Consider the following 19,842-nt stretch of genomic DNA (forward strand, 5'->3'; position numbering starts at 1 on the left):
CGAACGAGTTTCGAGCAGCTGTCTAAACATCCACGAAACGCCCTTTGACAATTTTTTATTTCGTATAATGGGCCGCCGGCCCCGTGACTCGATTTATATCTGCCGATCTCCGAGCGGCGCGTGGTGAGCAAGGAAGATCGTCCACGGACGCGATTCACTTACGTTGTAGATGATGTACTTCTCAGCGTCGTCGTCATACGTCCCCGGTTGGTACACGGGACATATTATGTTCACTTGATCGTACTCGAACTCCGCGTTGTTCTTGTTCACGTCTATTATGTGATCTGTGTTGTCTATTCGAAATCTGTAACAGAAAGGTAAATATTTGGTTAGATTGCGTTGGTGGACAGAATGTTTTTGGAGACGGTATCGGATTGATGAAAAGACAATTTGCTTTCCATTTTCAGTTTTACTGTTTTACTATCATTATTACTGTTAGTACTGTTATTATCATATAGGACTGTTAGGAACATTATATGATATACGAATATTAATAGTAAGAAGTAATAATACTGGGGAAAATATCGAAGCTAATTACAAGTAAAACGAAGTTATTATAATATACAGTTTTAAATACCGAATATTGGTGATTTCTAAACCAACGCCGAATAATGTTAACATACAGTTCTCTAATAATACCAGAGCTGGGTGTTCCACCACTGAATTTCTGCTAAAAAATAAACTGTTACGGTACAACGTCCATTGTTTTCTATAATTATATCCCGCGCAGTACCATTGCATAATACGATCAAACAAACAGTACAATAAGATCACAGTATACTAATTTACCCACGCGACACAAGGCCTGTGAGTCCGCAAATCACAAGCATTCCCGCGAACGCGAGCGTCCAAGAATTTCCCCGGCAACGGTAAACGCAGGAATATCCATCGTCGCGGCGTCGAGGAGTCCCGAGAAATGAATTCCGGGATATCTGCGTGATGAGTACGAACATTAACGACCACGTTTCGTTCACCGCGGGACGCCGCAGGAAGGAGGCAGCGGGGAGCACAATGGGCCCAGCCGTTTCCGCGTATCGGGAACGAGGGTATATCCGTGAAACATTCGCGAAATTCCGACGCCCCCGGAGGTTCCTCGCGGGGAGCAGATACGAGGGGTTCCCTTTGGGTCCGTCGGTAGCCAGGTCAAGAAAGGGGGAAAAAGGTAAAAAAGAAAGAAGAGGAAAAAGGACGAAAGGAACGAAAGAAAGGGAGACGACTCGCGGACTCGCCCTCGTAGGCACCCAGTGTCAGATAGGCAGGCGCCCATGGTGTCGGGACCCCACGTAAGTGTACATACGGGCCCCTTTCCCAACGTATGTGCATACACACGCTGACGCACACAGGTGAGCTCATATATATATATATAGTCATGAGGCTGTATTATGTAGCGAGACTTGCTGGATACTTAGATGGAACGAAAGGTCGGCGAATATGTAGAAAAGAAGAAGAAGGGGACGAAGAAGAAGATGTAGAAGAAGTAGAAGAAGAACCAGAACAAGGAGAAGATGAAGAAGAAGCTGAAGAAGAAGAAGAAGAAGAAGAAGGTAGAGGACGGTTCCTATATAACCGGTTCTTTCCAACGGCGCTCACACATGCCAATGCGCGTCTCTTTCCTCCGTGTTGCACCGTGCACAGTAACGTCTCCTGCTGTTCGCACCGCCCTATTTCGGGTCTACGAATCGGCGCGCAGTCGACTATTTTCTTGGTTCTCGAGGTCGGCTCCACTTGTTTCGCCCCCTCTTCGTATTTATTTTCCTTTCGCCGCGCCGCGGACGCGCGTACACGGCCGTTGGTATATTTGTTCTGGGTTACATAAATTAGATACGGCCGCGCGATGATGCCCCGCGTCCACGGGAATGTCGGGGCACCGTTGAAATACGGTTTCCCTGTTTTCTTAGCTTCTTACGCGCGCCCTAATTAATTTTCAGCCTTTTTTCTCTGCTTTCGTTTTTTCGCTTTGCTTCTCGAGTCATATGGATATTCGGTTAAGGTACCTTGAAAATTTTAAAGCTTGTCGGTGTTTCTTCTTTTTGTGCTCCGAATGTGGAACGATGACATGTTCGAATTACAGAAATTGAAATGAAGTTCCCTCCCTTTCAACAGCTTGAAACGATATAAATTTTTTAATGTTTCGAAATTTTAGGATTTTGTTTCTAGGTAATAGAAAGGAAAGGTGTGGATCCATTAATACTTTTTTTTCTTCTTACGCAGGTGTTGTCTTTAAAAACTGTTCCATTCGCGAATATATGGGTCCCTATATGTTTCGAATGTTTATGAACACATCTTTAATCAAATATTCTAGGAATATAAAGGATTTGAAGGATGCAATAAAAAATCGATTTCCTCAAACTCCTAGATCGGAATCTTCACTTAACGCTTGAACGAACGGCCCTCAATCTTTTCTGCGACACACGATTTCATTTCCCCGTGGTAGTATAGCCAATATGAATTCTCTTTGCGTGATAGGACAGAACGCGTTATCGTACCTTTATCGCGTCGAGGGTGGAAGACGTTATCGATGTTAAATTTGCAGCCGCATATCAATATCGGAGTAAGTAAATTCGTGCATAGAACTGAATGTTTGGTAGCGGGGCTGCATAAAATCATACAGGGCGTCCTAGTAGGTTTTTACAAAATGATACGAACATTACGTTTCGTGAATAAGAATAAGAACAAAAATTCTCATATAATTCGATACATTGTAAAACAAGTTGTCAATGTTCATTAATCTAATCAAACTGAGTTCACTAACTTCCTCGATTATTAATTTGAAAGAAAAAAATTTACCGAACGGGAAAAGATAGTCTGTTATTATTTCGTAACTTTGTTGTACCTTTTTAACCATTTCGATGCTATGGGCGTGTATACAAGTCCACGAAATTGGCCGCTGTAAGCACTATGGGCGTGTTTCCACGTCAATCGTATCTGTAAGTATTGAAGCGACATCTAGTTATTTGTAAAATGCTTGCGAGTATACGTCTTCGTGCTCATAAAATTCTATAAAATGAATAAGATTGTACGGTAAAGTGACGAAGAAAATTTGTCAATAATTTTTCAATAAACCATTAGCAAGGGGTGGGTTGTAATCTTATTTTGTTCTTATCTCCGTTCACGGAATGTGGTGGCACCGTTTGACAGGAAAAATACAGAACACCCGATATAATGTTACATCATATAGCAACATTATCTGATACCTAGAGGTTTATTACTGAGAAAGGTGGTATTTGTATAGAGCACCAGTAAACTGAAGGTTCAGTTCTTAAAGCTTAATATCAGGATCCACATTTAGGATCTAAATTACTGGTATCATGCCGCACAAATTACTAGTATCCGGAGACCCAGTACCTAAACGTCTGGTACCTGGCAATTTGATGTTTCAAAGTTTAGTCCCTTCGTGTCTATTTTGTAAGAACGCGACCGCGCGCGGAGACCGAGCGCGAAAAGACTGTTCGAATAAAGTTGGACATATTTCAAAAACAATCCCGGATCCATTAAAGTACAAGATACTTTCCATGTTCAAAAGTAGTTTCGGTTTTCATTCCTAATTTCAAACATCGACTGAAGCAATTCTAGATTTCAATAAAGTTTGACGGTTGAAAACAATACCAAAAGTAGTTAACAATACTTTAATTGTACACGAGAAAAATTACTTCAATTGAAATACTGCATACTATAATACTGCAAGCTTCAATTGAAACTTGCATTTCAATCCTTAATCTTAATATGCAATTAATTCCGCTAAACTCAGTTCTTCCAGACCCTGAATATCATTAAAATTCCAAACTGTTTCGCATTCTTAACACTATGTTATAAAACGCATCAATCTAACACATATCAAATTTCGCAAACACATTAAACGTTTCCATCGCCGTCGATTGATACAGTTGCACGAATATATATTCCAATTGTCTATTTTTAAACCTCTAATTTCCAAGGTCCAAATAATCGAACATCAATGTTCCTAGGGACAATAAATACTCTAAACACTCACTTCAACGCAGCGTCGCAAAAGGAACGCTCCTGTACAGCGACCCGCTTTATAGTCTCACTCTCGAACGGACATCTAGTCATAATACCGTAGAATTTAGAGAGGTTCGTCGGAGGTGTACTCTCGGCGAGGGAACGTAGGTATGCCCGGGTGGCGCGGCGGCTGGGAGAGGAGGCTCTCCCGTGGCGGTGAAACGCGGGCGTCGAAAACGCGTCCCGACGTTTCGGAGCATTAACGGACAATCTCGTAAGTGGGCGTGTAAGGGCTCGAAAATTGGAAGGTAGGCCGGGCCTCGACCAAATTAACGTTTGGCGATAATATCCGCTCTCTCTCGGTGCCCCCATGTCGGCCCGGTCGGCTCCGTTGTACCCACCCTAAGCCCGCGCGCAAACCGAACGCCAACAACCTCGCCACGGACCCCGAGAGCGAGGCACGCGCACACAACGATCCGACGTTCGTGGCGCGGCCGGGGCCCCGCGGGTTGTGTGTGAGCCAGCGCGCGTGGGTGTATAGGACATTTCAGTCGCAGCCCCGGCCATTCACGAATTTATTAGACACCGTATACGTACGATCGTGGCCCGAATTACTCGCGATAAAAGCACGGCCGTGGCTCCTTTTGGTACTTCGGGGGCCGGCCGGGCTCCGTTTCCACGGAGGTTGATGTACCGTGGCCCGTCTGTCTCGTCGACCCCCTCCCCCGCGTTCCGGTCCCACCGGTCGTCGACGCGTTAATGGCGGCGATGCGCGGTGAATTGTGATGTATAAATTTCGCTTTTTGGGGGAAACGATCCGCTCCGAGGCCCCCCTCGCCAGTGTGTCCTTGCTCGGCCAACGGAACGCAACAAGGAAATTATGGTAAACGGTAAAAGGAGGGATCCTCCAACAGCCCCGGGAGTTTTGAGATATATTTTTTCTTTGGTATTTTCTTGTTTCTTGTTTCTGTCTCTATCTTTCCTTCGATTTTCATATCTGAGTTTCGCGTGGACAAAAGGCGGGATGGAGATGAACGTTACGACACGGTGTGCCGATTACGCGGGAACACGCGTCGGCATTCGTCTATTTGTTATTTTAATCCCGTGCGCGCGAAATCGCGCCCGACGAAAGCCTGTTATTGCATGTTACCGTACTTAGAACGCGATACCTTTAACTCGAGGACGAGCGTTTCGGTATTCTAGTCGGTACCAGCGCATAGAGGCTGTCTTGTATTACGATCGTCGACGTGTTATTGGTAGCCTCGATGTGTGATTTAAAGGTTTCCCCGGCAGGAATGGCGTCATTTGCATATATCTACGTATTCGTAGGATCTCCACGAGGACCCTCCGTATTAATGCGATACGTTGCCTTGGTTCTTAACAGTTCTTTTCTGGCCTTAGGTAAATACTTCGCATGAATATGTATGGGGAAGTAGTTGGCCGTTGTGACCCTCTCGAACCTGAAACCCGCGCACCCGTCGAGCATCGGGGGCTCGCGTGGACAACGTTTTCGTCCACCCGATACACACGATTATGTTGCACGGGTTAATGTTCGCGCGGTGTTATTGGGCTCGTTCCACACGACGCAACGGACCGCTGAATTTTGCTGCAACGTCGTGACTTGTAATTAAATGTTACGTATTTGTGTACATTATGAATTTGCAATTTACACTACATTATGAACTACATTATGAAAAATTAAAATATGGTTTTCGCGATTGAAAAGTCTTACAGAAGACTCGATATCAACGAACAAAAAGTTCGTGAAAATAGAGATCCACGGTAAGACGTCATTCAATCGTTAAGAATAGTAATTATTAAAAACTCCATTTCTAATATTTTGCAATTCCCTCTGAATAACACGTGTCCCGAGACACGGTACCCCCGAAAAAGCAACACCAAAAAAATCATCCACAGGGTGGGAGGATTGGAGTTCACAATTACACCTTATAAAATTTCATTTACCTTCGCGAGCGGCGTTTCCATTATCAAGGAACGAAACCTCGATTTTTTATTGTTCCGAAATGTTTCATTAGTAATAACGCGAAGAATCGGTGGGTGGCGGTATCGGCCGGTAAAATTTGTTTAATGCTTAACAGACTGCCTCTCGCGTGCAGTGATCCAGGGTCCGGAGTGATATTATTCAGCGTTCTCTTACACTTTTTGGAAGTGCCAATGAACCTTCCGTTGCCGATGAAAACGGTCTTTATTGGTGATCGTGGGCTGACTATATTTACGGAGCCCGGCCCGGAGCTGTCCGGGTTTATTCGTAATTTCCGTGGCGCATGTATAATACGCGTATCCGCGGCTCTCTTTCGCCGGGTGGAATCGTGTCGCCGGTGCTAATTGCTTCGACGGGTAAACGCCTGTAAAATCCGCGTAGCGCCGGCGAAATTATTCGGGGGCCAATAACTGTACGACATATCCTACCCTTAACCGTCTTCATTAATTCCCACTACTGTCCGGCCGACACCAATCAACTACCAAATAAAACCTACGCGAGGGTCCGCCTAATTGGAACAACGAAAAAGTGGGCGTGTACCGATCGGGGACCTCCATCGTTTCAGGACCCCTGGAAATTCCCTGTTGATCGTTTCGCCGAGATCAATTTTATACGTCGCCCTTTCTCCCCTTTGCCTACGCTCCCTCTCTCTCTCTCTCTCTTCCTTCATTCTCTCTCCGTTCCTCTTCGTCTTTCGTACGAGAGTTCGCGAACGATCAACGAACACACAGGCGTCCGCGCTCGCGCGTCACGTTCGCGCGGCACCGTGTCCAATCCTATTTCCCGTTTTCAAACGGCCATATCGTTTCTATTTCTCGGCCGATCGCGTTAGGGAAGAAAAAAAGGAAGAATGGGGAGAAGGGGCGGAAGAAAGGCAGACGCGTAGCCGAAGCTAAAAAGTTATCGCTTCGAGGGCCGCAATTACGCGAGATTCCTATCGGCGGTAATTACCCGTCGTTCTTCCCGCGGTTCACGGTATTCAAGGATCTTAGGAAAGGAACGCTGGCGAATAGGAATCGGCGGCGGATCGACGGTGAAACGACACGGTCCCTCTTCCCTTACGTGGCTTGTAAAAGAGATCCTTTAATCATCGATCCCTGACCTTCGTTTTGCCGCGCTAACCCACCGCCTCGCTGTTCCTTTTGTAGTTACACTTGTCGAAGCTACTTACTTTGCCTGTAATCATTAATAAACAGGACAAAAGATCCTCAGGTTATAGTAGCACTTTTATTATTAAACATCGATGAGAGAAAAGTAGTAGTTCCTTTCAAGAGAAAAGAGACCAGTAATATTTATATCTGTTAAATTCAATTCTTCATATAAACAATAAAACAATGAAGCAACTACTTGAAATTGAGTGTCCGTAGCTTTATACAGAAATACTCACGAGTGCACATTTCCTAGTAATTGATTGGTACGCTTTGAACTAATTCTAACCTCAAGTATCTCGTATACCTGGAAAACGTGGTTACTTGGATATCTTACGAGATGCTCGGGTAATTCTGCTCTAACCGGGTATCTCCCAAGACACTCGAATGCCCGAATATCTCGCATGTCCGATTAGGTACTACCTCCAGTGCGCACACGCAGGGAATATTTTCAAAGACCGTTCAGCGTCGTCCCGCGTGCGAGTAGCCGGGACACAAAGGCTCGGGTGAGAAACGGGGTGGAAGGGAATATCGTAACCGGGACTGCAGACGCGAAGGAAGTGGGACAGAGAGGCGAAGAGGAAGGGACCTGTGAAAACGAAGAGAAGGAATGATGAAAAGGAGCGAGATAGACAATGACACAAAAACGAGTAGCAAAAGAGAGAGAAAGAGTGATAGGGACGAGAAGAGAAAGCGCACGACGCGCTAACTGTAAGCGGGATATTCTGGCAGAAATATCAAAGCTGGTGCTCTGCGTCAAAGAGGGCGGACAGGGATGAACTATGGGAAGAGGGAGGCAGCGAGAGGAGAAATGGAAAGAGGATAGAAGGAAAAGGAACATTTTGCGGATGCATCCTTGGACGCTACCGGCTTCGGAATCATTCGGTTTCAACTCTTTCATCCATTGTGACCAATCCTTGAACAACCGTTCTGTTCCTATAATGCGGATTTTGTTACTATCTCCGTCGAAGCTGCTAGAAGTCACGGGATGTCTGGGAAACGGCGTTTTAAAAGGAGGGAACGACCGTTTTTGAGTCCACTTAGAAAGGAAATATTCATTGGATGTTGAAGAGCACTTGAGGATCGAAAAATGTTGCGAGCATTTGGGTATCCGATAGAACAAAAAGTGCTGACTCAAAATACTCTTGAATATTTTTAAGCTGAATTGGTGTCTGAAGAAGATGACGCGTTGATAGATGAGTTTGATTAGTATTGGTTCGTTGTATTTGCATATTCGTTTCTCCTTGTGATGAAGCTGGCAAAAGTGTTGTTCCGATGAAACGTTGTAGGCTCGTACAATCTATCTCTCTTAACCCCAAAAACGGTTAAAAACGGAGACGCAAATTCTTCAATAAATTTTAAATAACCGTCGACATCCGAAATCAATAACAAACGATAAATTTAGCAACCTCAACAATCAACACGAGAATCCCATTCTTTATACCGTTCGCTACATTTACCCGAGAGCCGGTTTACAAATTCCCTACGAGGGACACCTATGAATTATTTAGAGGAGTCCAATGGTTCGTTAAAACGAATCCTGATTTCCAGGACCAGCGCGCAGCTGCCCGTTTTCGGCGGTAGGATCAGCGAGGGTCTCAGTTTCAGTAATTATGATAATTCGAGCATTAGTCACGTCAGGCGAACCGCGACACCTGCGCCGGGAAAAACGGCCGTGTCCCAAAGGACGCGCCGGTACGGTTCCTATACAACTAAGGATCATAGGAATCGATTACGGTTCCAGGAAAGTGTTGCGTACAGATTCCGTTCCGCACCTGCCGCCGCGATTTCGTAACGCGATTTTTTTTTTTCGCCCGGTAGAAGTTGGACCTTTGTTTTCGTCACAGTAGCACGGCGGTCGTAACGCCGCCATGGAACGGGTCACGCGACGGTCATCAACGTTTTTACGGTGGTGGATCTAACGAGTCCGAATAGCCGTCGATCCTAACGTTGTGCGATTTCCTGGACGGGCCGCGTGTCACTCTCTAAAATTAGCCTCGGTTCATATCCCAGGCGAATGATTTTCAGGAAAGTTTTTTAAATCAACCGAAACTCGATTGCACTTCGACGAAAACGAGCTTCCCCGTCCTCGTAAAAGGGAAAGAAGCGAAGCGAGCCGGATGACTTCTTAAGCTCGGCCATAAAGAAGTTTCTACTCGGCGGCTGGCGTAACTCACTTCGACGTGGAAGTATAAAAGCTGGCCCGCGCCTTGATTCCGTAAATCTGTTCCAAACACGGACAACGTTTCTGCCGAAACAGACACTCGCGTTACGGGCACGTTCCCTCGTTCGCTTGTTCGTTCGCTCTTAGCTGTCGTTGAACTTTTAAATTATTTATAAAAGACGGCTGCATTCCCGTGGCTTTTCGTACCGTGACGAATACCACGACCCCGTGCCGTATTTATAATAACTTCCTGCAAGATGGTCCGCTATACACCGTCGCAGTCGGTCCATTTAATGCACGACATTAATGCGTTATGTAAAAGCGCGCGGGCTGATTCCCTTGTCGTCTCATCGTCGTCGTTTCGTCGCCGGCGTCTTCGTCGTCGTCGTGGCCGTCTACGACGCCGGACGGCCGCCGGCGGCGTCTTTTCGTCTTCCCCGTGCCATTAGGACGTGCCCGTGTTATTATTAGTTAACTTCAAATATTTATTGTATTCTTCCTCCCGGCATCTGCCTTCGAATCTGTCTCTGGTTCGGTCTATTTTCGTGGCCCGGTTAGCTGAGCTACACTTCCTGCATTTTCTGCATATCGTGTTCTTCTTCTTTCTTGGGATGGTTATCGTTTTTTTTTATGAATCGTAAGTTTTCCAGCGCGTAATATTGATTACAATTTCGCAAACGTATATGGAGAATAAAGTTGACCGGACAATGGTGAGAAAATGCCTCGTAATAAAGGGAAGCGATTATAAAGTGGTGTTAGCGGGGTAATGAAGATACCACCGTGTAAATTTATTGCTCCGAGGTAGCAGATAAGTATCGAGCATATCGCGTTCTAATGGCAAGTCAGATAAGTAACGAGGATTTCCAGTTGAATTCAATTATCGTGGATATAATTCATTTTCCTTTTCAATTGAAAACCGTGTGCCGGGCTCTCTGTCATCAGTATTGAACGTTTAGAATATACGCGGCGATGTATTTGCCTCCAGTAAATTATCGCAGGAACGCGGAAGTTTGTGCGAACGTGCAGTTTAAGAAAGTAATTAAACATAATGAAATGAAACTTCATTTTGTTTGCGATTAGTCTCGCCGAATAGAACCGCGTTAAAGATATATTAAAATCGAGTGAAGTTCGTATTTTATTACGGTCTCGAAGAATTTCGAACGTTACATGTGTACGAGGTCCCGCAGTTTAACCAATAACAAGGTCTTCAAATGATTGAAATATTAATTTCCACTTACGCTGCTACTGTCCGAACAATTTTCTCGGAATTCGCTGATGATTGAACCATAAAGCTCCGAGAGCGTTACACTACCGGGGAGATTGAAATTCATTTTTCACGAGCTTAAGGAAATTCCTTTCATAATTTCACGCGTGGACGTTTGAAACGGGAAGATTGAGCAATCGCAGAAAAGTATTCGAGCAGAGAGGGAAAAAAAAGTTTCTCTTTTCACATTCTAATTACCCTAATCTGCCGAGAGTTTTTCCCTGACGCCGATAATCCGTGGGATTTACGAGCGCGGAGGAAAACACGGGGAAGAAACATTGCCGGAGCGGGGCGTGGAAGACGAGCGAAAGTTAACGAGGCGCCCGGTAATTTTTCCCCCGTGGTAAAACTCTGTCCCGACCGTAAAGTACCGAACGATTGCGGATACGGAACCTGTTAACGGCAATAATTCGTCGTACACCGCCGGCCCTTTCTTTGTTGCTTATTTTTCCCCGCGGTTGGCTAATTGACGCGATTTCAGCCGAATTAACGATAGATTTATGGCACCCGTTACATTCCGCAAACAGATCTCGTTTCCGTTGTCGCAGGAACGTTGACTTTGATCGACGGAATTGATATGGAATACGTATTCTAATTAATTTCCTCTTCGGTCATCGAATTTCGAGCCGGCACATTTATCTTTTGGAAATTAGAAATCGAAAACATGAATTAAATCGTGTTCGGTGCCTGTCACAGAAGTAATCGAAACGTATTAATAAAACACATTTTCTTACAGATTTATTTTCCTTGTAATTGAATAGAACTGTTACGAGCGAGTCGTAAAAAAATAATCAGTACGGACGAGGCCAACTCCGCTGACGCCAATTCCAATGCAAATGAAACCAAGCTGTGTGGAAGAAGGAACGAAGTCGAAATTTCGGACTTCGATGGGAACTGGGAAATTAAGCTTTCGGATAATAAAGATGAAAATCTTTGTTATTGTGTATTGCAATGGAAAAAAGAATTCACATTTACTTAAACTACAGAAATATCATTTATAGATGATAGTAATCGAAACAAAAGAAGAATTTTTGTTATAAGGAATAAGATTACTTGTGCTAAACATAAAATAAAAATTCCAGTAATTTTGGTTAATATAATAAATTCCACATATTTCCAGTAAATTTATTAATGGGAAAGCCTTTATTTCAAGAATATTTGTTCGGATTCCACCTCGAAAATTGAAACGAAAGGCAACAGATCGAATTCTGTTTCTTGAAAAATCAATCGTCGTTCTGCGGTCAAAGCGTGGTCCGCGTTTGTCCCAGCGATCGAATTTGCGGTCATTTCCAGCGCGGCCTAAGTTCGAGTTTCGATGGAAGTTTTATTAAAAATTGCATCTTGTGTGCCCGTAATGGTATAATTCTGGCTCCGAAGTGGGCTTGAGCTAAGCACGTCGAAACTCAAAGAATCAAGGGGAACGGTCCCGCTTAAAATATACGACTCCATTATAACGCCGGGTCGTTAGGAAATTGATGATGTTTCGTGGGGATAAATCTCCGCAAAAAAATATACCGCCGCGCCGTGGTTTACGGATATAAAAGTGGGGAGGACAAAGTGATCATAGTCAACGAGAGCATTTGAAGAAATTTACGAGGTTCTCCGGGTCTCTCGAAAAACGTCACAGACTGTTCGCCCCGTTCTCAAGATATCCGAGATCAAAGCACGGGAACACGGATCGGCGACGATAGAGTCGTTTATTCGCAATCAGACGAAGTATCAGGTTGGTGCACGTAAAATCACCGTTTCAGGAATGTGAAGCACGAGCGAAGAAGTTTCTCGTTCTCTTTTTTTAGATTCTATCAAATCAAAGTATCTTTCGGTGTTCTGTATCCATTAATCGCAACGACCAAGATATTCATCCCTTTTCAACAAAAATTATTGCCCTCCAACGATTCAAATTTGTTGAATGTACTTTGGAGAATTTTTCTATTACCTTTTAATTAATCTCCGGTTGTACATTTCTTCATTTTCTTTATAGATACGTGTACATTGAACACTTGGCACTCACAAATGTAATTTTCCACATTTCCAATATAATCAACTATTCTCTAAACTACATTTCAAATAAAACGCTCACACTAATTCAAAGTTACTACAAAGACAAGCGAACCTCGCACTAAAAAATCTGAACGATGACTACCAAGATGGTCACCGATACCCAGCGTTTCCAAATTGGAAACATTTATTATAAGAAGATTCTCAAATGAAACACTCAATAACATAATTAACTACAACATAAATACCGTGAATACAAATTCTTAACTATCATTTCTAACACCATTTGCCTATGCTATAGAGGAATAATCCGAAGAAAGTGAAAAAAATGTATTATTGCAATCTTACTACACATCAACCCTAATGAGTGCTCGGTAATTCTAGTGTCAAACAAAAACGTCTCACCAACTCCGCTCCACCATTTACCCCGATCAACCCCCGACTACCTGCGACGAGCGGTTTCACGTGCACCGGCCCCGGGGAAAGCGGGGAGAGATGACGGCAAAGATCCTCGCGTGTTCTCCATTTTTCCGGTGGCGTGCGTACCCGATGCCCCAATAGGCGCGCGGGATTTGGTGTGCGAGACGAAGAAAAAGGAGTTTCCGCAGGCAAAGTAGCATAGGAGATGTCGCGACCCTGAGGTCGGAACTTTCGGATCGGAGGCTGGCGGATTGGTGCCGACGCGAGTGCCGCGGAATAACGAGCGAGAGGATCCCCGACGGCGTGGCGGGACTTCACCGAAAGTTCATCGATCCACGCGTACCGCGACGTTGCGTCCTATTAAAAGCCGGGCCGCGGCGCGCGCTCTCGGCTCAACAAACGCTCCTCGCCTCCCGGCCCATTCCCACCTCCCTCGCGAGGCGTGGAATGGAGGCACTAAAGTGGCTAGACGGAGTGTCAGAGCCGGCCGGAGATCAGAGGGCCGCCGTTGAAAGAAATAGTCCGCCGGGACGTTATACCGCGGCGCACGTCCGCGCACGTGTTTTCGGGGTTCCTTCTCGTACCGTCGATTTATCAACCTCGTCGGAAAGCAACGAAGTGCGCGCGCGCGCGGCTCTCTCCCGCCGGAATTTGCCCTCCTCTCGAACAGGTGACGAGCGACGATCTATTCTTTTTTGTTATGGTTTCAGTGTGATGAGGGTAATTCGATTATGAATTGAATACGTCTTGTTCTTCCTGATAATGTGTGTATACAGGTCGATGGTTGGTGTATGAAGATCGATGGATTGTTATAATGCCTGGTAACAGTGTGAAGTGAATGATTACGTCTATCGGTAACAGGTGTCGCGATTGGTTCTGCTATCCATATGTTAAGATTTCCTGTGATTCTTTTAGATGTTTATTTGTACATGGCATTATTTCCAATTCGATATGATGTGAATGGTATTTGAAGTACCATTCTTTGAAAGATTCGCGCGTTGATTTATATTAGTAGGTTACTTGAGAATATCGTAAGCGAAATAGTTTCTCTTAACGCCAACATCGACTGTTAATTTCTTCAGTACCTTGATCACTTTAATGTTTCGAGAATGAAATTTTCCAGGGCCATTTTTTATGCCCTAAAATGCTGCCGAGATCGTGCGGCAACGTATCCATTTCACGAACGCGTGACTACTTTACGAGCCCGGACACGCAATTAAACGGAATTCGAATTAGCCACGGGTTCCCGTAATTTATGTGGATCGGCGCGCCACCGCTTTGTAATTGGACCAACCGCGCAAGCAGAGGTGTGTCTGTCCCGATTGGTGATCAAATACCCGCGTCGTCGAAAGAAATAGTCGGGCGACCCGATGGGCTGCACCACGTGGTCGCGTCTCGTCGACGCGCGTGCTTTCGGAGTTCCTGCGGGCCTGGTAGCCGCAGATTTATCAGCCGCGTCGCGTCTCGAATGTGTGTCGAAAGCGACCGCGGCGCTCGCCCTTTCAACCTCCGGGAGAGAAATATTCAACGAAGGACGGAGGAGCCAACGTTAATAGACCTAACCAACGTACTTTCAATTAATCGAATCCTTTCGCTAGCGTTAACCCCTTAGCTTAAAACAACGTGCTAGGCTCGTGGTGAAAATTTTCAACATGATTCAACGAGCATAAATATTACTTAGTTCATTCTAATTCAAAATAAATATTATTCTCCTGCAATCAACTATTATACTTAACAGGAAGCAGAGGTATAGCATATGCTCAGAATTTTTCTCTTTTTCCAATAAATTATTAATGACAAAGTAATCGTACCGATCAGAGTTGAAAAAGAAATCATAGAGCAAAGGATCAACAACGATCACACCTTCGACTACAAAGCTTCATTAATCGAAAACCTACTGACTTGCAAATTTGGAGAACTAAGTTTTGGTTCAGATTTTGTGACATTTTAAGAATCTGTAAAATAGTGAAAAGATGTAGAACAGAATTATAGTTATATTAGAAATGCAACTATATAACTATAACATTTGTAAATAATTGTAGAAACAATTCATTGCGGTGGATACAATTTCTTGAAAAATTAAACAAATTTGACGGTTATGCGTATAACAAAAATTCAAAACGTTGAATCCTACATATTTATGAAATCATTAAAGTCCGTGAGAAGTTAGTCTTTTGATAAGGACACCAATGTAGCTTTTTAAATGAGATACACGCCTTTTTCTATCCTTAGTACGGTTGGAATCTCGCGGGCATGGATACCGGTCGCGAGACATTTTACCGTACATCTCCTATTCCGAGATCGTCCAATAAAATCGGTGAATTTGCTTGAACCGTAATTAAATGTTAACGACACATCGAGGAACATAGCCTTCCAATTTCCTTCGATACGATATTTTGATATGAATTTCAGTAACCGATATGGAGACCAGGTTTACCGTTTCCAGTTCCGGAACCAGTTTCCCATTCGCCGCCAGTTTTTCATTGGAATATAAAGATAATCCGTAGACCGTTCTTCATCCTTTCGGCGGTGCACATGCAATATCCGTTAAGCCTTTCCTCTGTATCGGAGAAAAAAGATTGTAGTTCGATATGTGCGTAGGGTCAATACGAAAAACGCTAATCAATCGATCCTCGAGTTTACACGAATTTTATAATCGCCTTTAAGCTTTTATCTTCTTGGCTACATGTCTCGCTACGCGAAACATAACAGTCAACTAGTAATATGTTTCTAAACAACTAGCAAATAACTTTCATCATTGCTTCAGATTTATGAAAATCATGTATAAAAACGATAAATAAAATGAATTGTAAGGGTTACTCCAGAAAAACTTGTGCCTTTAACACGTCAACCGCCAAATGAGGATTAATCAAAATCCTACAGAGTTAAAACAATGTTCTCAATGAGAAAGAAAAACCAAGATTTTCCACAGCAATTCATCTTCCAACCTTCCTGCACTTTATAAATCCAATACAATTCGGTTTGTTTCATGTATCACCGATAAAATCCATTTTTAAATCTCTACAAGAGATTGTGTCTCAAGGATCCGGCGACACAGTGGCGAAAGCGTTAAATTGGCCGATTCCAAGACGACAAAGCACCATTTGTTTCAAAGTATCATTCGACGGACCGTAACGACACCGGTTACACCCTTTTCGACCGCGATTTAGCGGGACGCTCCGAGCCAATTGCATCCAGTTCCTTCACCGATGGCCCGACTTCGTTTGCTTCTCTTTGTTTCCCGGCTACTCGGACACTGTCATCGCGTCCCGAAAGCAACGAAAGATCGACCGACCCCCGGTGACATTTAACGACGATTTAATTTTACGATCGGCAAGTTTATGGCGATCCCGAGTGCCGATTAGACCGGTGGACCCACTCTTCGGTGAAGTACCGTTCGGCGTATTAGCACTCCTCGTTTTAGTAGAAGAAATCATGGAGCTTGCGGCGTGACCTTGCTACGTTATAGCTTCTTCAGTTTTATGGCTGATACCAGCTGCCGGGGCACGAGGGAGTCGATGAAAGGTTTACGGTTATGGAAATGTTTGTACCTACGGCTGGCGGGGAAACGGCGCGCCGTCGAAATTCCCGTTTCCGAAGTTTTTCGGAGCGACCGGCGTGGCGCGGCGGCGTCATGGCACGCTGGGCTCGTCCGTTTCGGCGTGGCACGCAGGTAAACGCGGGAAACATTCTCCGACAGGGATAAGCCACGTGTTTCCCTCCTGCTCGGTTTTCCGGGTTCCCGGTCCGAATGATAATACTCGCTCGAAAGGCACGGTGGGAAAAAGCAGGACAGAGATAGCGTTGAAAAGTTTATGAAGCGTAAAGAGGAGGAAGCGAACGATGCCTAATGCGATTCATGATATTAAACATACTCATTTAAACGGCCGGTATTCCTCGGCGTCGGTACCAGTTTGAACACAGGCTTGTAATTGCTTCACGAGTTTACGTGCAGTTCGTTCATCATTTTTACTGCTCCCTCACTGTGTACTCCGGCGGATTCATTTGCTCTTTACCTTTTTTTTTCATTTCGCCTCGACGGGGTGTTGCTCATTCTTTTCCCTTCGGTTTTATCGTAATTTTCGAGGCGAGATTATTGTAGATAATTTATTTGTTTCGACTGATATGATGAGTTATTTATATACATACTAGTATATTATTTTTATCAAGCATTTTATTTATAAAAAGGGGAGTTCCTAGAAACATGTATAGATTAATGGCAATAAACCTAGCGAAACCTTCCAGTTGATTATCACTATTAACAATTTCAAAAACTGTAATATCCCCATGCACATTTAATAACACTTCACTTTTTCCATTTGTTAAGTATCATCCATTCTCAAACTCCCGAACCCTTTTTCCTTCATTCCTGTACACATCATCTATTTCTATTAATTAGATCCAACCATGGTGAAATCACACGATTCTCCCGGACGTTTTAAGCTCGTGTCAGCCTCATAGCTCTCGAAGTTGACGGTCAAGGTGTGCGTTCAGCGATCAGATTAATATTAGAATAATTCGTGTAAATCACCGTCATCCCTGGAGGCGCGTCGGGGATGTACGGAGCGTGCTGGCCGTGGTACCGCACGGGCATCCGTCTCCATTGTTCTGTTATCTTAACAAAACGGCCGGCGGAGCAGCATCAATCACGTTATCTGCGTCGCGATTCCATAATCCTTATAATTAATCTGTCCCGAGGCGGTCCCGATCGCGGGTCCCGCCTCGCATCCGTTAGAGGAGCGGACTTCCTTGACAGAGACGGAACGGCCGCGCGGCGCAGCGCATCGGCGGCGTTCCGCGGGATTTGCGCCTTCAACGGGAAGATCCGGATCGCGCATTGAGACATTTCTGTCCGGCCGATATGGAAGATAACCCGTGTCCCGGTGCACGTTCGGGGTCAGGGCCCCGTTTCTTGGGTCAGATCCTCGGACGGTCATCGTGTTGATATTCCCGAGATAGCTCCCATTGTTTATGGACATTGTCGTGCGCGCAGGTACGCGCGCGAACGCTCGGGCCCAAGCGACAGTTCGGGGTCACTTCCTAGTGCCGTGACGTTTCACACCAACGTGACACATCGGCCGGAGATTCTCGGGATTCAGTCACGAATTCGCGTGACTCGCGGAAAATCACCGTCCCCGACCTTTCCTCGGGGAGTCCTGCGCGTCCCGGCTCCCTTGGGTCTCCCGTTTTCTCGGCATCGGTGAGAAATCTGCGACGGGGCTACCCTTCCGCGCTCGTTCCTCTTCCGCGTGGCCGACGAATCGTTGTCTTTGATACGAATAAATGTTCAGCCGTGTGGTATTTGGCAAGCTTACTGACCGTATTGAGGCTGAAATTGTGACTTTGTGCATATTCGAGATATAGATCTATAATTCTAGATTTGTAACTGTAGATGTAGATTTACAATTACTTTCCGAAACCAATGAAACATAATTTATACAGGGATTTATTAATAGAAAGTAGATAATATTTGAATGAAAATAGTCGTAAACCTATCAAGAAAACAGCGTCCACGTAGATGTGACCAGTCTCAAATTCAGTTTCATATGAAAAATATCAAAAATTCCACCCAGAATCCCGAGCCTACCTTTCCCGCTAACCTCTAATCGCCATACCATTATTCGCACGCCGTTCCGCGACTCCGAAACGACGATCTCCACGAAATTTCGGAGCGCCTTCGATCCGGCCCGCAGGAAGCAATTTATTACATCGTGATTCCCCGGAGACCCCACGCTCCCACTTAACCCGATAACATTCGGGTTGCCATTATCGAGAGGGTCCGGCATTAAACTTCGTCCGATGCCCAAGGAGCATTCCCACATTCCCCGCGAGATAGGAAAGCGACGGCGACGTGGCCAGGCCAGCGGCGTGTCGTCGCGTCTGGTGCGTGTGTCGGTACGATCGACGAACCCGCGTTTGGGTTCTCTCGTGGCGCGGTCCTGCGAACGGTGCAAACAAACAGACACAGCGCGCATGTTTAAACGGTCCGTACAACGCCGCGCCACCCCTTTCCCCGTGTTCAAGCCGAAACGAGTGCCGAATCAGGAAGTCGTCATTATCGTTTACTCTCGGACCGCGCCAGATCCTCTTCGCGGTAGATAAACTTTTTTTCTCCCCTTTTCGACTCTTCTGGCCGCTTCTCTTTATCTGGCCCCCTCTCCCTTAGTCCCCTGTGCTCTGTCAACATCTCCAAGATTTTCTCGAGTCCACCCTCTTTCGCATACGTCAATGCCTTCTCTGCTGTTCGTCGATGTCCCGGCGGTCGGTTCAAGGAAATAGACTTGTCATCCCTTTACGACGCGCTAAGCAGTCGGGTAAACAGGGCCGGCACGCACCGTGGTCCTCGTTGAAACGGGCCGGAAAAATCCCCCCGGCGACCACTTTTACCTTCGCCGCGTCTACGCGCGTCACTTTCGGCCCCCGGTTCACCTTCTTGCGGGAATATATACCTGCGACCGCACCACCACGTGCGCCGCGCCTAGTCCTTTCGAACAAAGGACCTAAGGATAATCGGGATAACTTGGAGAGCCATCCGGGGGAGGAGCTCTATTTGGCCCGAGGATCGTGACCGTAACCTGAACCTGGTTTAACTCTTCACCCTTTGCACTCGAAAGTATTTTCAGTATAAATATTCATCGTGTTTTGATGAAATGTTGATAGTTCGTACGAGATGGAGAGAAATCAAGTTTGAATCGAGGGACAGAAGTGCTTGAATTAAAATATTTTAAGTATTAACCCTCGAAAGGCGGCCGTTTGTACCACCTTCGTGGATAGCCGCACCTATGATTATTCAAATTTTTATTTATCCCCTTTGTAGACGTATGTTTTGAGAATTCTTTCATTTCATTTACAAGAAATGCTCTCGATTCACGATAATTTTACTCTC

General features: G+C 45.2%; 1 protein-coding gene across 1 annotated transcript in view; it reads right to left on the minus strand.

Annotated features, from left to right (window-relative positions):
- Ephrin (ephrin) overlaps positions 1–19,842 on the minus strand; it is a 71,019-nt gene that overhangs the window by 19,278 nt on the left and 31,899 nt on the right. Inside the window, exon 2 of the mRNA XM_076368204.1 lies at positions 163–304. Within this exon, the coding sequence (XP_076224319.1) occupies positions 163–304 (142 nt within the window). The remainder of the gene's footprint in view (positions 1–162; positions 305–19,842) is intronic.

Source organism: Nomia melanderi, chromosome 6, assembly GCF_051020985.1.
Source record: "Nomia melanderi isolate GNS246 chromosome 6, iyNomMela1, whole genome shotgun sequence".
NCBI lineage: Eukaryota > Metazoa > Arthropoda > Insecta > Hymenoptera > Halictidae > Nomia > Nomia melanderi.